General features: G+C 49.3%; 1 protein-coding gene across 1 annotated transcript in view; it reads left to right on the forward strand.

Moving 5' to 3' along the window:
• The first annotated feature begins 266 nt into the window (after positions 1-266).
• itpr2 (inositol 1,4,5-trisphosphate receptor type 2) overlaps positions 267-13,095 on the forward strand; it is a 230,001-nt gene continuing 217,172 nt past the window's right edge. The window contains exon 1 of the mRNA XM_033039327.1: positions 267-512. Within this exon, the coding sequence (XP_032895218.1) occupies positions 424-512 (89 nt within the window). The 5' untranslated portion in view covers positions 267-423. The remainder of the gene's footprint in view (positions 513-13,095) is intronic.

Raw genomic sequence — 13,095 nt, forward strand, 5'->3', positions numbered from 1 at the left:
ATGTGCTGTGTGTGTGTGTATGTGTGTGTGTGTATGTGTTGTGTGTGTGTGAGTGTATGTGTTCTGTGTGAGTGTATGTGTTGTGTGTGTATGTGCTGTGTGTGTGTGTGTATGTGTTGTGTGTGTTGTGTGTGTGAGTGTATGTGTGTGTGTGTATGTGTTGTGTGTGTGTGTATGTGTTGTGTATGTGCTGTGTGTGTGAGTGTTCACACGCGGCCAGTGTGCGGAAGCGGAGGTGGGACTGAGTGAGTGGGGCAGCTCCTCCCCGCACTTCCGCGTTGCCGCGGCCGCCGCTCCCGCACCGTGTGTGTGTGTGAGTGTGTTAGAGCGAGTGTGTGTTAGTGTGAGTGTGTGAGCCTGGCCGCTGGAGCGGGGCAGCCGAGGGCAGGGCGGGCAGTGGCGCCGGGCCCGGGCCATGCAAGGATGGAGAAGATGTCCAGCTTCCTGCACATCGGGGACATCGTGTCACTGTACGCAGAGGGCACGGTCACCGGCTTCATCAGCACCCTGGGGTGAGAGCAGCACCCTCCCCTCTACCCCCACCTCCACCTTCACCCTCCCCTCTACCCCCCACCTTCAACCTCCCCCCTCAGCAGCACCCTCCCCTCTACCCCTCCCCCCTCACCCTCACCCCCCCTCCGTCATCAGCACCCTGGGGTGAGATCAGCACCCTCCCCCCTACCCCTTCCCCTCACCTTCACCCCCCCCCCCTCCCCTCCTCCACCGTCATCAGCACCCTAGGGTGAGAGCAGCAACCACACCCTGGGTGCACAGGCTCCCCTTCCCTCCAACTACCCCCCCTCCCCCTCCCTCTTCCCTCTCCCCCTCCCCCCCCCCCTCCCCCCCCCCCCTCCCTCTCCCCCCCTCGCTCTCCTTCTCTCTCCCTCTCCCCTCCCCCTCGCTCTCCCTCTCTCTCCCCCTCCCCCCCCCATGCCCCTCCCTCTTCCTCTCCTTCCCTTCCCCCATCTCTCCTGCATCCCTCTCCCTCCCTCCCTCCCTCCCTCCCTCCCTCATTCCCTCATCCCCAACCTCAAGCTTTTGTTATCTTATCTTGTGAGTGGGATGCCCCGGTTACCTCCCACTACTGGTGCGTGTGTGTATAGTATTGCCGACTGTGGGCCGAAGGGCCTCTTCCTGTGCCATGATTTTGGATATGTGTGACGATTCCAGTGTGTTTAGCCCCCACCATTGTAAGTGCCCCCACCACTAAGGCGCTGCCAGGGGTGGTGGTGGAGGCAGATACGATAGTGGTGTTTAAGAGGCTTTTAGACAGGCACATGGATATGGAGGGATACGGATCACGTGCAGGTGGATGCGATTAGTTTATCTTTGCATCATATTCAGCATGGACATTGTGGGACGAAGGGCCTGTTCCTGTGCTGTACTGTTCTATGTTCCGTGTTAACTGTGAAGGTTCCTTTAAGTTATTCCTTTGCTCCAAATTGTACCCGGAGAACAAATTCAGGATAGACACGGGAAGCTGGAGTAACTCAGCGGGACAGGCAGCATCTCTGGAGAGAAGGAATGGGTGTAGACCCTCCTTCAGGATACGATTGTGGATGTGTGTTACAGTTCCACCAGTGAATGTGTGCTTTGTTTGAAACTGGAGTACCAGGGCGTACACTGGAGTACACCCTGCACCCGCTACCTGTGTGAGCTTCACCCTCCAGGTCTGTGCTCCGTTTGTGTGGTCATTGTAAACGATTATGAGAATTTGGCTTTTATTCTTGGTGTGAAGCCAGGAGATTCTCGCTGACTCCCAGGGAATGAATCCCAGAGCTATGAAACTCAGTTTGGGATTAACAGTTTTATCAGATTGTCGTTGGGAGTGTGAATAACTCAAGTGGCGCAGCGGTAGTGATGCTGCCTCACAGGGCCAGAGACCCCGGTTCGACCCTGCTGTCTGTACGGAGTCTGTACGTTCTCCCCGTGACCCGCGTGGGTTTCCCCTGGGTGCTGCGGTTTCTTCCCACACTCCAAAGTCGTACAGGTTTGTAGGTCGATTGGCTTGGTATAATTGTAGATTGTCCCTAGTGTGTGTAGGATAGCATTAGTGTGCGGGGATCGCTGGTCGGCGCGGACTCAGTGGGCCGAAGGGCCTGTTTCTGCACTGTATCTCTAAACGCAAATAAAGTTAAGTAAACTTGAATATAGAGGAGTCGTCTTCTGCGATTCTTGTGTATACTTTCTATGAATAAAGTTTATTTTTGAAATATAATACAGGGCATCAGAGTGGCACAGCTGGTAGAGGTGCGGTCTCACAGAGCCAGCGACACCGGTTCAATCCTGACCGTTTCTGTTCAATTATACATTGTCCTAGTGGGTGGGATGGTGCGAGTGTACGGACTCGGTGGGCCGAAGGGACTGTTTCCCCTCTGTATCTCTAAACTAAGTTACATCTCTGCTGGTGTGTGTGTGTGTGTGTTCACTGTTGTGGAAGTTGTACCCAGGTAGTTCATTGTGGCATTTTCCTGCAGTCTTTTTTCGCGAGTGCTACTTTCAAGTCAAGTCGAGTCAAGTTACTTTTATTTATATGGCACATTAAAAAAAACACCTCTCGTTGACCAAAGTGCTTTACATTGGTGGAGGTGCTAACGTTATACAACAGTGGTTCATAGATTAAGTACATACATAAATACATACATACAGCCCTCCCTCAGAGGACGTGAATTGAATTGAACACTATATTCCCACGTGATGAGACACAGTGAAATTCTTTGCTTTGCATACCTAAGGTATGCAAATAGCCAGTAGACAAAAGTGCTGGAGAAACTCATTGGGTGCAGCAGCATCTATGGAGTGAAGGAAATAGGCAACGTTTCGGGCCGAAACCCTTCTTCAGACTGATGTGGGGTGGGGGGTGGGGGGGGAGGCGGGGAGAAGAAAGGAGAAAGGAAGAGGAGGAGCCCGAGGGCTGAGGGAGAGCTGAGAAGGGGAGGAGACAGCAAGGGCTACCGGAAATTGGAGAATTCAATGTTTATGCCGCTAGGGTGCAGACTGCCCAAGCGGAATATGAGGTGCTGCTCCTCCAATTTCCGGTGGTGCTCACTCTGGCCATGGAGGAGGCCCAGGACAGAGGGGTCGGATACGGAATGGGAGGGGGAGTTGAAGTGCTGAGCCACCGGGAGATCAGGTTGGTTAATGCAGACCGAGCGGAGGTGTTGGGCGAAACGATTGCCAAGCCTACGCTTGGTTTCACCGATGTCGATCAGCTGACATCTAGAGCAGCGGATGCAATAGATGAGGTTGGAGGAGATGCTTTTTTTTGCTGGAGAAACGCAGCTGTATGCAAATAGCTGCCATGTAAAGGGCACGGTTAAGGTTACAAAGTATCCCATGCCGGGTCCTCGTTTGCTCTTCTCCCCCTTCCCCTCCCTCCCCCCCCTCCTCACTGCGTAACACGCAAATGTTGCCGAAATTTAGTTTGCAATTCATCGCAATTTTAATAAAAAGTTACTGTGAACATTCAACAGGTCAATTAGCGGTTAGATTAGGGGTGACCCACTCCCCTTTGTGTAGGGGGGAACTGCAGGTGCTGGTTTACACTGAAGACAGACATGAAATGCTGGAGTAGCTCAGCGGGACAGGCAGCATCTCTGGGGAGAAGGAATGGGCGACGTTTTCAGCTCAAGACCCTTCCTCAGACTGAGTCAGGGGAGAGGGCGACACAGAAATATGGAAGGGTAAGGTGCGAAAACGAGAGATCAAATGGGAGGGGGAGTTAAATTGTTTAGGGACTGGGAGATCATGGAACTCCCCCTCCCATTCCCACACTGACCTTTCTGTCCTGGGCCTCCCCCGTTGTCAGAGTGAGGCCCAGCGCAAATTGGAGGAACGGCACCTCATATTTCACTTGGGTGGTTTACACCCCAGCGGTATGAACATTGACTTCTCTAACTTCACGTAACCCTCTCTCCATCTCTCCCCTATCCTAGTTCTCCGACCAGTCTGAATGACCTTCTGATGATATTTTGTCAGCTTCCCCTCACTAACAATGATCTATTCTCCAATTTCCTTGTGCTTCATCCCCTTTGATGTTTAAGAAGGAACTGCAGATGCTGGAAAATCGAAGGTAGACAAAAATGCTGGAGAAACTCAGCGGGTGAGGCAGCATCTATGGAGCGAAGGAAATAGGCAACGTTTCGTCCCGAAACGTTGCCTATTTCCTTCACTCCATAGATGCTGCCTCACCCGCTGAGTTTCTCCAGCATTTTTGTCATCCCCTTTGATCTCTTGTTTTCACCAAGGAGAAGGATATTGAATTATGTGAGGTAAGGGAAACAAGTAGAGTAGCTATGGATACTATGAGATTCAAAGAAGAGGACGTACTGACACTTTTGAGAAATATAAAAGTGAATAAGTTTCCAGGTCCGGACAGGATATTCCCTAGGACATTGAGGGAAGTTAGTGTAGAAATAGCAGGGGCTATGACAGAAATATTTCAAATGTCATTAGAAATGGGAATAGTGCCGGAGGATTGGCGTACTGCGCATGTTGTTCCATTGTTTAAAAAGGGGTCTAAGAGTAAACCTAGCAATTATAGACCTGTTAGTTTGACGTCAGTGGTGGGCAGATTAATGGAAAGGATACTTAGAGATAATATATATAAGCATCTGGATAAACAGGGTCTGATTAGGAACAGTCAACATGGATTTGTGCCTGGAAGGTCATGTTTGACTAATCTTCTTGAATTTTTTGAAGAGGTTACTCGGGAAATTGATGAGGGTAAATTAGTGGATGTTGTATATATGGACTTCAGTAAGGCCTTTGACAAGGCTCCTCATGGAAGGTTGGTTAAGAAGGTTCAATGGTTGGGTATTAATGGTGGAGTAGCAAGATGGATTCAACAGTGGCTGAATGGGAGATGCCAGAGAGTAATGGTGGATGGTTGTTTGTCAGGTTGGAGGCCAGTGACTAGTGGGGTGCCACAGGGATCTGTGTTGGGTCCACTGTTGTTTGTCATGTACATCAATGATCTGGATGATGGTGTGGTAAATTGGATTAGTAAGTATGCAGATGATACTAAGATAGGTGGGGTTGTGGATAATGAAGTAGATTTTCAAAGTCTACAGAGAGATTTATGCCAGTTGGAAGAGTGGACTGAAAGATGGCAGATGGAGTTTAATGCTGATAAGTGTGAGGTGCTACATCTTGACAGGACAAATCAAAATAGGACGTACATGGTAAATGGTAGGGAATTGAAGAATGCAGGTGAACAGAGGGATCTGGGAATAACTGGCACAGTTCCCTGAAAGTGGAATCTCATGTAGATAGGGTGGTAAAGAAAGCTTTTGGTGTGCTGGCCTTTATAAATCAGAGCATTGAGTATAGAAGTTGGGATGTAATGTTAAAATTGTACAAGGCATTGGTGAGGCCAATTCTGGAGTATGTGGTACAATTTTGGTCGCCTAATTATAGGAAGGATGTCAACAAAATAGAGAGAGTACAGAGGAGATTTACTAGAATGTTGCCTGGGTTTCAGCAACTAAGTTACAGAGAAAGGTTGAACAAGTTAGGCTTTATTCTTTGGAGCGCAGAAGGTTAAGGGGGGACTTGATAGAGGTCTTTAAAATGATGAGAGGGATAGACAGAGTTGACGTGGATAAGCTTTTCCCACTGAGAGTAGGGAAGATTCAAACAAGGGGACATGACTTGAGAATTAAGGGACAGATGTTTAGGGGTAACATGAGGGGGAACTTCTTTACTCAGAGAGTGGTGGCTGTGTGGAATGAGCTTCCAGTGAAGGTGGTGGAGGCAGGTTCGTTTTTATCATTTAAAAATAAATTGGATAGTTATATGGACGGGAAGGGAATGGAGGGTTATGGTCTGAGCGCAGGTATATGGGACTAGGGGAGAATACGTGTTCGGCACGGACTAGAAGGGTCGAGATGGCCTGTTTCCGTGCTGTAAATTGTTATATGGTTTATATGGTTAACCCTTCCATATCTCTGTGTCTCCCTCTCCCCTGACTGAAGAAGGGACTGAGGAAGACCCTCAGTCTGAAGAAGGGTCTTGACCCAAAACGTCACCCATTCCTTCCCTCCAGAGATGCTGCCTGCCTAGCCTCCTTAAACTGTGGCCGCTGGTTCTGGGGGAGTCCAGAACCAGGGGGCCACGGTTTAAGAATAAGGAGTAAGCCATTTAGAACGGAGACGAGGAAACACTTTTTCTCACAGAGAGTGGTGAGTCTGTGGAATTCTCTGCCTCCGAGGGCGGTGGAGGCCGGTTCTCTGGATGCTTTCAAGAGAGAGCTAGATAGGGCTCTTAAAAATAGCGGAGTCAGGGGATATGGGGAGAAGGCAGGAACGGGGTACTGATTGGGGATGATCAGCCATGATCACATTGAATGGCGGTGCTGGCTGGAAGGGCCGAATGGCCTACTCCTGCACCTATTGTCTATTGTCCCTCTCCCCTGATTGAAGAAGGGACTGAAGAAGACCCCCTGTCTGAAGAAGGGTCTTGACCCTAAACGTCACCCATTCCTTCCATCCAGAGATGCTGCCCGCCTAGCCTCCTTTAGTCCTCAACCAGAAACAACTGCTCCGGTTTATTCTACTGGGGAAGTGGGAAGAGTGGTGTGTTCTAGTATCTGCCTACGAGACTTCCAGCATCACCATTAATTTGCTTCCTGCTTGATGGCAAGTTTAATTCTTTGAAGAGCGGAGAACAGTTCCTGATCCTTGGGTGAAGTGTCTGGGCCTACGTGTGTGCCCAGGTGCCCCTAGAGAGGGTGAATGCGGTGTCCTTGAGGTTGCAAGATCGCTGGGCTTCAGTGCCTCTTAGGTGAGGAATAACGTTCAGTTTTGATGCTGACTCTAGTACGGTTCAGAGTTTAGTTCATAAGAATGAGGCCATTCGGCCCATCAAGTCTACTCCGCCATTCAATCACGGCTGATCTATCTCTCCCTCCTAACCCCATTCTCCTGCCTTCTCCCCATAACCTCTGATGCCCGTACTAATCAATTCACAGTATAAAAACACAGAAAATGGTGGCACCACACAGGTCAGGTAGCATCTGTGGAGAGAGCTGCCTGACCTGCTGAGTCGTACAGATGGAAACAGGCCCTTCGACCCACTGAGTCCACACCAACCATCAGTCACCCATTTGCACAAATCCCATTTTATCTTTCCTACATCCCCATTAACTCCCATCAGAGTCTGCCACTCACCTACACACCACAGACACATGAGAGAGAGAGGGCACGAGAGAGAGAGGGCACGAGAGACTAATGGAGTGCGGTTGAATGGAAGAGACTAATGATTTAAGTGAGAGGCAAAGTTGGAGAGGAGGTGTGTGGGTCTAGTTGTGTTTTTACACAGAGTGCTGGGTGCCAGGAACGTGCTGCCTGGGGTGGTGGTGGAGGCAGATGCGATAGTGGCGTTTTACACACATGGATATGGCAGGACATGGATCACATGCACGCAGACAAGGTTGATCTTGGTATTATGACGTTATGGGCCGAAGGGCCTGTTCCTGTGCTGTCCTGTTCTCGGTGATATCTTCCATTAGATCATAAGATCACGTGATAGTAGTTGAATGAGGCCATTCGGCCCATCAAGTCTACTCCACCATCCAATCACGGCTGATCTATCTCTCCCTCCTAACCCCATTCTCCTGCCTTCTCCCCATAACCTCTGACACCCGCACTAATCAAGAATCTATCTGTCTCTGCCGTAAATATTTCCACTGACTTGGCCTCCACAACCTTCTGTGGCAAAGAATTCCACAGATTCACCACCCTCTGACTAAAGACGTTCCTCCTCATCTCCTTCCCAAAAAGAAGGTCCTTTAATTCTGAGGCTGTGACCTTTGGACCTAGACTCTCACACTAGTGGAAACATCCCCTCCACATCCACTCTATCCAGGCCTTTCACTATTTGGTAAGTTTCAATGAGGCCCCCCCTCATTCTTCTAAACTCCAGCGAGTACAGGCCCAGTGCTGACAAACACTCATCATAGCTCAACCTACTCATTCCTGGGATCATTCTTGTAAACCTCCTCTGGACCCTCAGCCAGCACAACCTTCGTATTTCCTATTTGCCAGTTGAATTATTATTTCTTGATAGACACAAAAAGCTGGAGTAACTCAGTGGGTCAGACAGCATCTCTTTACTGGTTTGACCTTGCACTAAACGTTATTCCCTAATCATGTACACTGTGACTGGCTCAATTGTAATCATGTTTTGTCTTTCCGCTGACTGGTTAGCACGCAACAAAAGCTTTTCACTGTACCTCGGTACACGTGACAATAAACTAAACTCAACAAATTACTCTGGAGAAACAGAGTAGGTGACGTGTTGTGTCTATCTTTGGTTTAAAGCAGCATCCGACACACTTTGAAACTTAATTTAATGGAAGCCTCCTTCAATGTATGTCAAGTATCACAGTTTCAAATAGTTATTTAGCCTCTGATTAGTTATGTCACTTTGATTCTGAGGGACAGGGGCTGTGTTTTGCAAGCTCAATCTACGGGCCGAAACGTTGCCTATTTCCTTCGCTCCATAGATGCTGCTGCACCCGCTGAGTTTCTCCAGCACTTTTGTCTGCCTTCGATTTTCCAGCATCTGCAGTTCCTTCTTAAACATCTCATTTTTTTGCTTGGGCAGCTGACAACCCTGTGATATGAGTATTGATTTCTCTAACTTCAAGTAAACCTGGCATTCCCTCTCTCTCCGCCCCTCCCCCACCCTGGTCATCGTGCTAGTTTCCCTGTTGTCCTGCTGAGTTTCACTGTCTGTCCACTCGTTGTCACCTTTCCTCACAGCCAACAATGGACCATTGTGGGCTCCACCTTGCCTTGATCATCGTTGCTGGGAACTGATACAAATTGCTGGGGTAACTCAGCATCTCTGGAAAGAGGGAATGAGTGACGTTTCGGGTCAAGATCCTTATTCAAATCATCGTTGCTGGCTGTGATTTATGTGTTTGCATACCTTTCATTTATTTTCATATATCATATCTTTCATATCATATCAAAGCGTTACTTTTCATATTGTTCATTTCCCTCTCCCACGACGCTCAGTCTGAAGAAGGGCCGTGACCCGAAACGTCACCTATTCCTTTTCTCCAGAGAAGTGGCCTGACCCGCTGAGTTAGTCCAGAATTTTGTGTCTACCCTACACACACTCGGGACAATTTTACCCGTATACCAAGCCAATTAACCTACAAACCTCAACGTTTTTGGTGTGTGGGAGGAAATTGAAGATTTCTTGGGGACAACCCACAGGGAGAACGTGCAAACTCCGTACAGACAGCACCTGCAGCCAGGATCAAACCCGGGTCTCTGGTGCTGCAAGCGCTGTCTTTAGGCTATTGCCAGGGATTAGTTTTAATGGAATTCACCTACGACACCTGGCGTCTCCTACGACAACACCTCCAACAGCAAAAATTGTCGCTACTGTTTATGAAAAATTTTCAGCGTTGAAAATCTTGCCTGAAGTCGCCCAAATAATCGCCTGTGTGGGACAGGCCCTTGAGGCAGCAACTCTACCACTGTGCCATCGTGCTGCCCTCAGGGCCTCTGGACACTAAACCTATGTCCTCTGGTTCTCGATTCCCCTACTCTGGGCGAGAGACTCTGTGCATCTACCTGATCTATTCCTCTCATGATTTTGTACACCTCTATAAGATCACCCCTCATCGGCCTGCGCTCCAAGGAATAGCGTCCCAGCCTACTTAACCTCTCCCTATAGCTCAGACCCTCGAGCCCTGGCAACATCATGGAACAGCACCTGCCCCACTTTCACGACCTCTGCCGAGTTTGCCCTTGACTCATACTCGCAGCATGGTCGTCACGAGGTCGTAGGTAGGTCGTAGCAGGCTGTGATGCTAGTCGTAGGTACTCGTGGCATCAGTAGGTCGGGGCGTTTTTTCAACTTGATGAAAAATGTCCACGAGTAAAAAAGGTGGTGAATAGGGTCGTGAAAGTGGGACAGGCCCTTACATCTTCTCTGCACCTTTTCCAGCTTGAATCTTTCTCCACACCTTTCCTCTCCTTTCTCTGCATTAACGAGCTTGGGAAAGGTAAAGTTTGTGTTGTGGAGTTACCTCTTTGTTGAATGGTACTGATTAAGTGACCCTTAATCTGCAGAGCAACTTCTCGTTCTGTCAAAGAAGCACGTTTCCTATTGTGGAATGAAGCCGGGAATGTTGCCGTAACAGGGTGGTTGCTCCAACTCACAGGAATTTTCCGTGATAAGCTTATCGCCACCCCATTGTTTCTGGCGGTGATGTCTGGCCTGCGGAATGCAGTGTGTACCTCCATCCCTGGCTGATAGTCACCAGTTGCTAAGCGCGTGGAAAACGGGTGAAAATAACTCCTCCAGAAAACCACCTGCTGCACAGGGCCGACAAAATGTGTAGGGGGGAACTGCAGACGCTGGTTTGCACCTACCAGAGACACAAGAAGCTGGAGTAACTCAGCGGGAGAAAAGGAATAGGTGATGCGTCTTCAGAAGGGTCTCGAACCGAAACTTCACCTATTCCTTTTCTCCAGAGATGATGTCTGACCCACTGAGTTGCTCCAGCGTTGTGTGTCTATCTGAAGAGAGTGGGAGGGGGGAGGGGAAGGGGGGGCGGTGTGCCTAGCGTCCCACACTCTGTAGCTTTGCCCATCATTTTCTGCTCGAAATTTAATGTTTGCTGTCACTTGATGGAGCGTGCACATATTTCACATTCGGACATTTACCTGGACCTGCTGAATCTCCGGAACATTGCCCGGGATGGTGCCCTGGGCTCAGCGGCTCAACGCTTGACAAGATCTCCGATTCCCGTTGCACTACAACAGCTGATCCCCCGAGTGCTCAAACCCGCTAACGTCCAGAGACGCCTCCAGGAGAAGAAAGACATACAGAGGCCGTCCCATAACCGTTCTAGCAAACCGCTCCAGCCTCTACTGCCTGGGCAGGTCGTCCGCCTTCGCACCACGACTGGTCACTCCCGCTTGGCCACTGTGATAAACTCGGCTGCCGAGCCACGGTCGTACATTGTTGATTGTGATGGAACTGTTTACCGCAGAAGGAGACAACATCTTCTTGCTGTGAGAGAGCCGCGACTGTCACCCACTGGTCCATATGCTCCACCGCTCCAGTTGCCATCTCCTGCGTCCTCCCCTCGCTCCCGCATGCCTCCCACCCCTCCGCGGCTCACGTTTACTACTAACAACGGGGCCTCGCCCGTAAAATCTTCTCCCTTTCGGTCTCCACAGACGGGTTCGGTGACGTCCTCGCCTCCTGGTCTTCGCTCTCTTCTCGATGAGGGGGGGGGAGGGTTTGGTTCGGACGCGCTCAGGCCGTGTGAGTCGACCCCCGGACAGATATGGGGAATATGTTTAACATGTGCATGCCACCCCATGTTTGGCCAGTGTGTTTCATTTTAAAAGGGGAAGGATGTAGATTGATGCTGTTCAGCCACTAACCACATGTTGCTATCTTCACTAACTCCACCCCATCACCAGAGCTGTAACACCACTCCCCTCCTCCTGCAGTCAGCCAGATGCTGCACGAGGTCCCGACGGCAACAGCTTCCAATGCTGTGCTTGTACAACAGTGATTAAAGTTGTGTTTGATCTAATAATCTATTGTCATCAGTCTCACTTCATTAACATAAATGTTTTTTGAACGTTGAGATAGTACCCGCCTCAACCACCTCCTCCGGCAGCTCCTTCCATATATCCACCAGCCTTTGCGTGAAAAAGTTACCCCTCGGGTTCCTATTAAAGAGAGAGTTAGTTAGGGCTCTTAAAGGGATATGGGGAGAAGGCAGATTGTGGATGATCAGCCATGATCACATTGAATGGCGGTGCTGGCTCGAAGGGCCGAATGGCCTACTCCTGCACCTATTGTCTATGTTTCTATGTATCTATGTATAAATCTTTCCCCCCTCACCTTCAACCTATGTCCTCTGTACTCGATTCTGCTACTCTGGACAAGAGACTTGTATAAAGTCCGATAAATCTGCATCATGACTTCCTGACTCTTGCACTCGATGCCCTGACCTATGAAGGCAAGCATACTAGTCATTCTGGACAGTACACATTCCTTTGGCCCCCACATCAGCAATATCACACGCTCTGCATACTTTCATCTCCGCAACATCTCCAGACTCCGCCCCTCCCTCTCCAGACAGTACAAAGGTCCTCATCCACGCTCTGGTCACATCCCGCATCGATTACTGCAACGCCCTCCTCACTTGCACCTCCAATAAACTTCTTCATCGCCTCCAATGCATTCAGAACTCTGCAGCCCGGATCATCACCCGCACCAGATCATCGGACCACATCACACCCATCCTCACTCAGCTCCACTGGCTCCCTGTGCACCACCGGATTAACTACAAGATTTTACTGCTGACCTTCAAAGCCCTACACCACCTTGCTCCCCAATACCTCTCTGACCTGCTGCTACCATACACTCCTTCCCGGTCACTTCGTTCCTCCTCAGCTGCAATTTTAACTGTCCCCACATTTAGACTCAGCACCATGGGTGCCAGAGCCATCAGCTGCTCTGCCCCACGTCTCTGGAACACTCTCCCACCTCCCATCCATCACCTGGACACTATCGATCAATTCAAATCACAACTCAAAACACACCTGTTTAGATTAGCATACCCGACATAACTTCCACCATCTTCACCCTGATTTTAATGACTTAAAATGTTTTGTATATTTTTTGTTTTGTTTTGTTTTTTGTTTTTAATCAACTTGATTTTAATATTGATAAATGTATTGTGATTTTATGTCCTGTAAGGTGTCCTTGGGTGTCCAGAAAGACGCCAGCAAATAAAATGCATTATTATTATTATTATTACTAGATGCCTTCTTTACCACTCTATCTCCTTGTGGACCTGGACCTCGAGACTCCTCTGTACATCTACGCTGGGTGTTGTCTGCTACAGTCATTCCTTGCTGTAGTGACAGCGTTAGTCCACTCAGCCACCGTACATGGGCCTGGTGCGATAAGGCCTCATCAGGCAAGGGGTATAGATGTGTGTCTGAAACGCACTCCTCCAGATTCAGGGACAGTTTCTACTCAGCTGTTATTGGGCAACTGAACCATCGTATCACAATTAGAGAGGAGTGCTGAACTACTATCTAC

Source organism: Amblyraja radiata, chromosome 21, assembly GCF_010909765.2.
Source record: "Amblyraja radiata isolate CabotCenter1 chromosome 21, sAmbRad1.1.pri, whole genome shotgun sequence".
Taxonomy (NCBI): Eukaryota; Metazoa; Chordata; class Chondrichthyes; order Rajiformes; family Rajidae; genus Amblyraja; species Amblyraja radiata.